The 10,286-nt window shown below is 39.8% G+C and overlaps 2 protein-coding genes across 2 annotated transcripts; both read right to left on the bottom strand.

Annotated features, from left to right (window-relative positions):
• Window positions 1-593: 593 nt before the first annotated feature.
• Window positions 594-3,427, bottom strand: scpp7 (secretory calcium-binding phosphoprotein 7). Its single transcript, XM_061740650.1, has 9 exons — window positions 3,336-3,427; window positions 3,131-3,195; window positions 2,742-2,783; window positions 2,483-2,530; window positions 2,347-2,388; window positions 2,113-2,169; window positions 1,882-2,028; window positions 1,027-1,107; window positions 594-884 (listed from the first exon to the last, which is right to left on the bottom strand). Exons 2-8 carry the CDS (start codon window positions 3,182-3,184, stop codon window positions 1,066-1,068), a joined length of 432 nt encoding a protein of 143 aa, XP_061596634.1. The 5' UTR covers window positions 3,185-3,195; window positions 3,336-3,427; the 3' UTR covers window positions 594-884; window positions 1,027-1,065.
• Window positions 3,428-7,436: 4,009 nt separating this feature from the next.
• LOC133450940 (uncharacterized) lies at window positions 7,437-9,791 on the bottom strand. Its single transcript, XM_061729844.1, has 7 exons — window positions 9,516-9,791; window positions 9,146-9,406; window positions 8,938-8,994; window positions 8,379-8,528; window positions 8,236-8,271; window positions 8,085-8,123; window positions 7,437-7,912 (listed from the first exon to the last, which is right to left on the bottom strand). Exons 1-7 carry the CDS (start codon window positions 9,567-9,569, stop codon window positions 7,604-7,606), a joined length of 906 nt encoding a protein of 301 aa, XP_061585828.1. The 5' UTR covers window positions 9,570-9,791; the 3' UTR covers window positions 7,437-7,603.
• Between the last annotated feature and the right edge of the window lie 495 nt (window positions 9,792-10,286).

Below are 10,286 nucleotides of genomic sequence, written 5' to 3'. Positions count from 1 at the left end.
GTTTTGCTCCTTACATCTAAACACATGATGTTAAAGTCATAAAGTCTATTTCCAGTTGTTCTTATTAGCTTATTCATAATTTCATGGAAGTCATTTCACAACTTTAGCGATGCAATAGGACCACTGGTCAGTTCAGTCTTGATTATTTTTAACTTGCAGCTGGATCTCTGGGGATTTTGTTTCCTGTACCAGCACTCTGTAGGTTAATAAAATAAAAAATAAAAGGGTAATGCTAATTGAGATGTGTTATGATGTAATATTAATAATATAAAATTTTTACTTCTTACATTTCTATATTAAAGACTCTGTACTTGAAGGTGAATCAATACTTTTACGTTTACCAGTCTTTTGTCACACAAGTACTGTATCTGTACTTCTACTTAAGTATAGAAGAAGATGATACTGTTTCCTTGAAACCTCTGAATTATGTATTTCGATAATATAGTTCGTGGTTGCCAGGTTGAATGAACCAAAGCAGTCTCTTACGTCCCTTAAGTCTGAGACATTGAGCAATGATTTTTATAGAATGTTTCTAATGCTATCACTCATGATACTTTATATTTATGGGAGGTAAAGAACCACAAAAGACAAAATAAATGCATTACTTTCATTTTATTTGTGATGACGCACAGTCATGAGCGGAAATATGCTTTAGTTGAGGACACCACAAGCAGGAATATAAAAACAATGACATTTCACCCCAATGCACCATTTCTGTCACAGGATTAGCTTATTTTTTCCATTTGAATTAGAAAAAGCACCAAATGCGCAGTGAAGTTTCTTTAAAAAAGCAGAGCACCAAATCTTTTCAGGATTTAGACTGCAGCATTGCTGACTGGTCATCTTTCATCTGGGTTGACTGCTGAAGTTGTACCACTGGCCACCTGAAATGAGAACAGAGTAAATGATGTGTCACCCTAAGGTGAAATTAGTTTGTTCACGTCTCAAATGATAATATACTTTAATAAGGAAGGAAAAGCCCTGCGAATGAGTGAGTTTCTTTTCTAATGGGTGTCTGGGCCGTACCTGTTTGCACAAACGAGTCTGCTGCTGACTCAGGTATTTTCAGTCGTCCTCCTCCTCATCATCATCACTGGGTTTGGCAGCCTGAAATGACAGAGGGTTATGCTGACCCAATGAGGAACAATGCAAAACTACAACACATGCTCTGATTGATGACACGGTGTTTCTCCACAGCACAGGCAATTTGAAGACTGGCACTGTTGCACTGCTACCTTACTGAAATGAACCTGTTGCCCTCTTCCACTACTATAACTGTAAAGGCTGAATTATGCTTCTGCGTCAAAATGGCGCCGTGCCTACGGCGTGTGGTCTGCGTCCACGCAGAACACACGCCGTCACCTGCGGCGTAACTGACGTGCACCTCCCGAAAATTGTAACTACGCATCGAGGAGACGCAGACCACACACAGACAGAGAGGGCTGTGATTGGTTCGTTTGAAAGCGTAGCATTTCCGGTTTCCGGTTTGAATCAGTAGTGAACTTTCAGGGCTCTTTTCTTCATTTATATGTGATTTTTTTTGTTTTGCTTTTTTGCACAATAGTTGTCCTTATCTCTTTGATTTACTGTGACCGGAAAAAGTCGGATAAACCATTCAGAAAAAGATCGCTAACTAGTGGCCGCGGGGGGTACTGCACTGCGACCAAATGGAGAGACGGAGAAGTCTGAAGGGTTCAGCACGGCGTCACGGCTGCAGCGTGTGCTCTGCGTTGGTGTGACGCAGAACCCTAATTCAGCCTTGACTCCCTCTGCAGGTGCTTGAAAGCATCATTGTACAGAATCATTTAAAATAAAAGCATGATCAGCATCTCACTGTTTGTTCAGGGAGTGTTTACTTTGAAAACGAATAGCAATACTTACAGGGGCAACAACGGCCACAAGAACGGCAGTGTCGGCTGGGGCAGCTGGAACAGCTGCGACAGCTACGACCGCCGGAGCAGCTGGAGCTGGAGCTGCAGGGGCGGCAGGAGCTGCAGGGGCGGCAGGATCGAATCCGAAGGGGTAGTACTGGGGCAGATGAGAAAGAGATTGCAATCATTAGCAATTACCAAGAATTTCCTATGTGAAAATGTGAACTTCTCAGACACCTACCAGCTCATCGTCTTCACCATTTGGCTTTGGGATCTCCTGCTTGATGAAGCCGCGGACCTTTCAGTGAAAATACATTGTGCATTGATTGAAATACATTACAGTACTTCAAGTATGCTTCCTTTTTTAAAACAGCATTTACTCAGATTGTCAAGAAGGTCAACACTGCTTCTTAAATTCTGACTTCAGAGTCTTTACTTATTTGATGTAATTACTGAAGTGTAATATTTCACTTACAGGTCCGCCAGCAAGCTGCATCTGGTCGTTAACTGGGAGCAGCTAGAATGAAAACAGCCATGATTACCTTTTACAAGACTCATAACTGAATCAGTGTGTCTTTAAAAGTGCAAAATCCTGATTTTCAAGCTCTTACAACTTCCAGTTGTGTAGCAGGGACTCCTGCAGGGATAGCCTGGGCAGCCTGTGAAAAATACATTTAGCAAACACTCTTTTAGATGAAAACAGGCTTTTTCTGAGTGCAGAAATAGAGATATAAAAGTTAAAGACATCACTCCAGCTGAAAATTGATTATTGCCAATAGTGAACAGCTAATAACACCTTGTGCAGAGTTCAATCATGATGGTACAATAGGTGACTTTTAGGGTGTCTTTGTGTCTTTTTTATTACTTTACCTCAGCTGGGGCCAGATTGATGTTAAACTCCTTGTACTGTGACTGTTATGAGGAAAAAAAAGAATTCACATTTCATGTAATGCAGATAATCAATGATTAACACAAACATGTTGATAAGTTTTGTTCTCAAATGAAAAGTGGCACAGTCAAGAAATGCTTAGAATGCTAAGCATTAAGGGGAAAAAAAAGAAATGACAGCATTCAGCATCTGCAGGGCCATAATCATTGAAAAAATGCAGATCTAAATCTGATTATCCATAACTCCAAAGCAGCTACTGTGCACCCTAAGGTGTGGTAGGTCTGTTTGCAGCTTGCAATATGGATTATAAATTGAAATTGCAAGACTTCCTGACAAGTGAAATGTTTAAGAAACAAAGATTCATCCTTACTGGGGCACAGAGAGCAATCCCAAGGACGCAGGCTACGATCAGGATGGATTTCATCTTGAATCAACCTGTCCAAGAGCGTATTTTTGAGTTATAACATTTTATTATTCACAGCAGAGATATAAAAAAACAACAACAAAGAAATAGCATAGCACAATGGGATAAAGAGTTCTTAAACATTTCATGTCATAGTTCAAGTTTACAGTACCTTTCCTTTATGGCAGCAAGTGAGAACAGATGGATTCTGAAGCGGCGAGTGATTAGCACAGGGAGATCTGCTCCTATTTATTTGCTGACAAAACAAAGGATGTGCAAACCCCCTTGACAGTATTGGTAATCAGCCAAACCTTTTCATTTTATGATCTGTGAGAAAAAAATCTTTTTTGGCATGGCGCACACATCAATCCCTTATGGTCCTTCAGCAGTTTGTTTTATATGGCAGTTCTTTACAAAGGCATTTACTCTCAGTGCTCTGCAGTGCATGCATACATATATTGCATCAAAAACTATCATGCATTAACAGTTAATTAGTTATTAAGTATCAACTACATTAATTAGTATTCCAGATCTTTTTTGTAGGAAATGGACACCTTGTGCTCCACAAAAACAACCACCAAGACTGTTCCCAGTGGAAAGTCTAAGAGGATTTGTGATAATATGGAGTTGTATCATTGTACTTTAAAAGAGTAACCATATATTGCCAGCATGCCAGCTAACCAAATTCTTTAATTCTATGTACATCCATTTGACTGTTTTTCAATGTGTGTACCTGTCTGTAGGGGGCCTTCCTGTTTGGACTTTGCAGGTTTTCCCCAGTCTTGCATTGGTCCAAAAACATGCACATTCAGCTGTTAAGTCTAAAGTCACTTTGGCTAAATGTTCTTACAGATTGCACTGCGAGGTTGCATTGAGTGGAGAGCATAAACGTCAGATGGCAGAGTGTCCCACAATGCATTAAATAACTTTCACCAAACTTTATTTAAAATGCAGCCAAATTTTAAAAATGTACAACCCATAAAAATACATCATACAACGTACAGTAATGGTTACAATGCCAGAGGAGTTCATTAGTCCATTCTATTTTATTCCATTCATTTGTCATATTATTTTTCAGTCTATTTAATGTCAGTTAAATTGTTTATGTTTTTGAATACACGTTAGCCTGTTAGATGAGCTGTAATGTCATCAAGTACACAAATATTCTGCTGTTTCATCAGCAGAAAGACGGGCCCTCCCAGTATTTTCTCCAGAGTGTCGTCGAAATATGAGCTACCAAGTACACAAGTCCAAACTCGGCGCACTTGGCGACTTCAATTTCCAAGGGGCAGTATTAACAGGTGCAGAAGGCACACAAGGCCGTTAAAGAAAGAAAGCATGTGACAACAACTATCTTGGTTGTTTTTTTTGAATAGTGGATTTTGGACTCTCCTGTAGCTATGAGTCATTCCACAAAGCCTGACCCAACCCTTTGTGGTTGGTTCAGTAAGTTCTGTGTGTTCTGTGGAAAGGGCTGTGAAAGGGAGGGGTACCAAACCCAAACCCCAGAGAGGATTTTGAGTGGGTATGACTGGCCCGACGAGGCAGTCCTCAACATCTATTCCAAGACGTGCACATTTCAGTGGTCCAATGTAAAACTCCTTCTACATGCGTTACAAAAGCATAGCTGAGGAAGAAGAGGGTACAAGTACTGGCCTTCCCGCAGTTCTGATCTGATGCCATAAAAGGAAGAATGGAAACTTTTGAGGTGGAAACGGTGACCATGAAAACTGCATACTGTGCAGACCTTAAGATATGTTGGTAGAAAGAACGCCATCTTTCCGCAAAAGGCTGGGAACAGTGCAGACAGAGCTGCCACCAATGCGTCCAGGAAAGATTTTAAATGTTTGATTAGAGTATGACTTTCAAGATTTGCTGTTTGTGCATTTATATCTGGCACAGCAATGTGAGACAAAGTTATCCTTTATATATTACCAGTAGTTTTTACTATTCTGTATAACACTTACATAATGTGATGAGTGATACTACTTAAGCTGTCAGCTGTACAACTCCACAGAATGAAGTATGCAGCAAAATGTGACAGCGAGACGCCAGAAATCTTTCATCGCTGATATCTTTTACACCAGAGCGCCGTGAGAAGGAATGAAAACTTCTGCTGTCTCAACATTTTTGAAATGTGTTGAAGGGTTTTGTTGAACTTTTGTTTGTTGTGGGTTTTTTTTCATTTTCAATGCCATATTAGTTTCTTTTTATTTGGAGATACAAAGACAATATGCCAAATAATACATGACAAAAGTTGGATGCAATGACAAATATCATGACAATTAAACTGCATCCATACCATCAACAATAAACGAGCTTATTAAAAAAAAATCTAATTTTAATGCAAAATTAAACACCTTTTCTTAAACTAATCTTAAGTCTTTGGTGAAAGTAAACAGATTCCATTTTCAAAGCTCATCCCACACACAGAGACACACACTCACTCCACACTGAATTTGATTATGTCTTGCGTGTTTTAGTAAACACTTAAAGGAAAAATTAACTATCAAGTCACAGTCATTTGAGTTATTTTGGTGTAAGCTGCCAAGTTTTGTGGTTATTGGATGTTGAAATATCTCTATATTAGAACTGCTTGCATTGTAGTCCTCAATGTAGTCCTCAATGCAAATGAACAAAGACATAAATAACACTTATAGTTAAAAAAGTAATGGTTTTAACTGAGTTCCTTAAGTACATCCATAAACTTGGTTGAGCAAACATGACCTAAGTATTATTTTTGTACTGAACTTAATTCACCAAGTGTGTAATTGCTCAGGAAGCCGTGTGGTGCCAAGCTCATACTCATCTTGCTCTGCAAAGTAATTACTTCCCTCTTGGGTGGGTTCTTCTACAGTATAGCATACAACTATAAAAGTAATCTCTGCACTCTAACACTGCCAGACTCTGAGAAAGACGTCTAAACATGCTCAACTTGACTTGTGTCAGCACAGAAAGGAAAAACTGCGAGAATTTAGAGTTGCCAGCAGTGACTGCAACACCTGCACTCTTGGTGTTGCAGTTGAAATTGCTTTGTCCAACTAAGCATCCGAGAGGCCAAACTAAAACAAAAAGACAACAACACTTTTCTGTACATGGATAGAACTCTGAACGCTGAAGACAAGTGCATTGTCTCTATAATCGGAGAGCACTCAGGGGCCTTTGCAATAAAACCAGATGGAGACAGTGATAAGCCTCCACAGGAGTCAACAGCAAACTTCAAAGGTAAATTGATACTTGCTGTGTTGGGTGTTAAATTGCTATTCATTGTGGCAGCCAGGGAATACATACTGTAGCTTTAAACACATATGAGATGATGGATAGGAATAACATTAATTTCCATGTAATTCCATGTAATCCTTAATCATACTTGTTTTTTTTGGGGGAAAAAAAAAGATCTGCATATTGTGACAATAACAGACCAAGAAAAACATCAACCTTGTAAAGTCGGATAATGACAAGTAACAACAGAGTCACAGGCAGGAGTTTGTGCCAATGAAATGTTCAGAGCCCCTAACATTTTCATGAATGGCAAAACGATTCAAATTTGCTCAGTGAGTAGATTGAACACAAACTTGATTTGCTCACATTTCATGAATGATCCAAAAAGCACGAGTGCACAAATAAACTATCTGGAATATAACCTTAATAATGAAGGTGTAATGTGTCATTTGCTTTTGTTCATCTCTAAGACATGATTTGTGTGATTTGTTTTCGCTAGCTTTAGCTTGGTTGAGAATAACTTAGTTGTATTTATATCAAGCCACTAATTTATGAGTATGAGCCTTTTTGTAAATGCTGAGTTTGTGGATGTTCCTGTTACTTTGTGATCAGTTCTTTACTGAGACCCAGTTTTTTACTTTTAATATTGTAGTTTTGTACAGTGCTACAACACGAGTAGCTTTAAATTGTTTTAATCTTCAGAATACAGCAACTTTAATCTATAAAAGCTATTAAATGCTTTTGTTAACAGCCTGCCACAAACCAAAGAATGTTATCAGTTAGCTGAGATACACGGAAGGACATAAAAGATACCATCTCAGAGATAGAGGAGCAAATGCCAGACTTCAAATAAAGGCTACTGTTATTGCACATCTGCGTGATGTGCAAAAGTGACTTTTTGAAGACTTTACAAAGTGTAAGTGTGTGTGTGTCAGTGTTGTGGAAATCACAGGCAAATGAAGCCGGTATAGTATAAGAACAGAATTAAAACTAATGAAAGAGAAGAGAACACATCGGTAGAAAAGATGAAACGTTTAGGTTCAGTGCATCTTTTTATTTGATATCACTTATGGAAGAAAAAAAGCAATAAAGATGATAAATTAAATACTTCCTTGTAGCTATTAATATGCTTGAGATACTTCGCCAATTTACATCACAATTGAATTTACATTTTGCAGCAGTTTTTCCATTTGCATAACGTAAACCATCTCTGCAGCCTCACACTCGGTTTTTATGTGTGGACGAGGCTTTCGGTTGACCAGGTGTTTGGACACCGGGAGACTCTGGCGCTGCTTTCTCCAGACCTGCAGGGACATTGTTGGCAGTGGCCTGTGACCCAGAGCAAGGCAGCCCCTGCGAGGGTGCGACTCCAGCTGCTGAACTCCCAGAAGCCGCCTTGACGCCTTGCTGCTCCTGGTTTGCGAGAGCAGCCGCTCGGCTCTCCGGTGGAACCGATCCAGCACCCGCAGGAACGTTCGTGAGCACGCTTTGCATGTACACACTCAACTGACTGATTTTGTTTGCCATCTGAAACAAAGACAAGACAAATAATGTAAGAGGGATGGAAGAAGGTGGAAGATTTCATCATCACTGGGATCACTGGGTTCACCAATGGAAGATTTCATCATCAGTGGGATCGCTGGGTTCATAAAAACCGACTGTCTCAACATGCTGACAGATAACATCTTGGCTGTCGTACCTCAAGTTCCTCCGAGCTAAGTCCGCCAAGTGCTGAGTTCTGAAAAAAAAAGAAGGAAAACAGCAGATGTCAAATAAATATTTGCAGGATGAAAACTGTGCAAAAACAGGGGCCGTATTTATAAATTTAACAAAGCGCATTGTGTATTCACCATGTGTTGCTGTAACAAGTATACCACCTGGGGATTCTGTGGATGAGAGAAACAGTGGGATTATAATGCAACTTCCCATTAGTTTTCTACACTCTAAATCAAAAATATATTATTTTTGTGCTAATAAAATGTTGTTAATGTACCTGTTGCTGTGTTTGTTGAAGTCCTGCTTCTGAAGGTGCAGCTGCTGCAGCAGCGTTTTCTGCAGGCAACGCCGGACTGCTCGGGGGCTGATATGTCAAAGTTTGTGGAAGAGGTGGCTCATGTGTCCTTGGGAAGCCATACGGGGAGACCTTTGTGCGAGAGGGACTCAATTTGTTTTTTCTTCTTCATTTTTTACAACAAATACTGCTCAGACCGTGCAAGGAAAGCAGTTCTAACACTTTACTCTAGATTTTAGACAGTTGGGAAATTCAAATCTGAATACCGCTTGGGGCGATAAAGTGTAAGTTTTCATCTCACCATCATAAATCAGCTCCTATGTTACGGCCAGAATGCATGTTTTTATTTGCACAACACTCTCTGTTATGAAAGAGTTTCAGGCTATTATTGCAATGTAGAAACATGCTGAAGACCCCCCAGGTGCATCTTTGAAGCTTACTTGTGTTGTGGTTAGAATCTCTTTTTCCTAGTTTAAAGTTTCTGAGTATATGGGCGCTGGCTGCAGGCACCAAAAATGTATGTCTGCTAATAATCTCTTACCATCTGATTGTTATAGGGTGATGAGAGAAGTGGTAGGAATCCATACGGTGTAAAAATCTGAGGACGGCAAAATTAAAGGAACGTTAGAATGTCTAACATTTATACTCTTATTGTTTAACGTGAATAAGGTAAATAATAGAAACTCAGACATTGCTTCATGCAATATGATTTTTTTTCCTCACAATGTCCCCTTTTTTTAAATTCTTACCAGAGGCTGCTGTGGCAGAGGAGCGAACCCTTGCATGGGAACAGTGAGCGGACTGCCCCCTTGTGGAAACCAGGTGTACAGCGGTAATGAATGGCTGAGCTGGGGCATGGCCTTGGGCTCTGGCTGCTGGGGAATCCCAGGCTCTAAATCAGGGGAAAGAGGGGCTGCTGTCTGAGCTTCAAGCTTCTGATTTATGGCTCCAGTAGGCTGGACTCTTTGAGTGGCTCCTCCTTGTGACAGTTGGGGTAAACTGGTACCAACCTGTGTCAACAGAAAAGCAAAAATCTCACAATCACCAGAATCCCAAATTAAAATTGAATACATTTCAGGAAGCATACAAATGAGAAAAAAAAACTGTGAGTTCACTTACTGGTACAGCAGACACCGCTATGGTGACACATGACAGTAGAAGGATGATAATCATTTTCAAGAAAAAGCAATACAATATTGTTTTGAATCCTCCTTTTGAAAGATGGGGAGTAATGTCCCAGTGGAGCACTCAGTAAATTCACTGAAACTGCCCGCATTGGAGCGTGGTCTTATGAATTGCTCAGGGAGAGAAGCGACCAATCACATGACAGAAAGAAACACACACGATCTACCTAATTAGCCCCTCCAAATGAAGCACTGAGGTGGAAACCAAAGAAATGTTACTGAATACCCTCAACTGCACGTTTCCCTCCAATTATGATGCTGTAATGTCTATAGAACTGAATAAACAAGCAGGGAAGACACGGCGTTGGGGTTTCCTGTTACTCCTGTGGGCGCGGCTGTTGTGTCAGTGTCTAGCTGTTGTAATTATCATCAAACCATATATGTCAAATGTGCAAAATATGTGAGAAAAGAACTTTCTCTGATGCTGCAAAAATTATATAAACTATAGTTAATTGTCTGAGCAAAAGCAGACACCAAAGAGAAACGAAAACGGTAATATATTTACACAAAATATTGACACCTAAAGAGGAACTATACTCATCTGATCTCAGTCAGTAATTGCATGTATATTTCAGAACACTAGGGGGCGCACAAACAGTTGTGTAGGACTGTTCAAGGATGGATGCTGTAAAAAAAATAGATTATTCCCAGTGAAGTCTTTCACAAGTTCCACTTTTTCATTTAAATCAGCTAATAAGTACGTTTA

This window comes from Cololabis saira, chromosome 1 (assembly GCF_033807715.1).
Source record: "Cololabis saira isolate AMF1-May2022 chromosome 1, fColSai1.1, whole genome shotgun sequence".
NCBI classification, from domain to species: domain Eukaryota; kingdom Metazoa; phylum Chordata; class Actinopteri; order Beloniformes; family Belonidae; genus Cololabis; species Cololabis saira.
This window is presented reverse-complemented; position numbering and strand designations above follow the sequence as displayed.

Bases quoted from the DNA above. Each gene is read 5' to 3' on its own strand.
- LOC133450940 (XM_061729844.1), bottom strand. From the start codon at position 9,569: ATGATTATCATCCTTCTACTGTCATGTGTCACCATAGCGGTGTCTGCT. The intron at 8,529-8,937 runs GTAAGAGATTAT...TCTCGCACAAAG, and splicing joins CACCCTATAACAATCAGATG to GTCTCCCCGTATGGCTTCCC. The intron at 7,913-8,084 runs GTACGACAGCCA...TCTTTGTTTCAG, and splicing joins TTAGCTCGGAGGAACTTGAG to ATGGCAAACAAAATCAGTCA.
- scpp7 (XM_061740650.1), bottom strand. From the start codon at position 3,184: ATGAAATCCATCCTGATCGTAGCCTGCGTCCTTGGGATTGCTCTCTGT. The intron at 2,784-3,130 runs GTAAGGATGAAT...TCCTCATAACAG, and splicing joins GGATTGCTCTCTGTGCCCCA to TCACAGTACAAGGAGTTTAA. The intron at 2,389-2,482 runs GTAAGAGCTTGA...TTTTCATTCTAG, and splicing joins CTGCTACACAACTGGAAGTT to CTGCTCCCAGTTAACGACCA.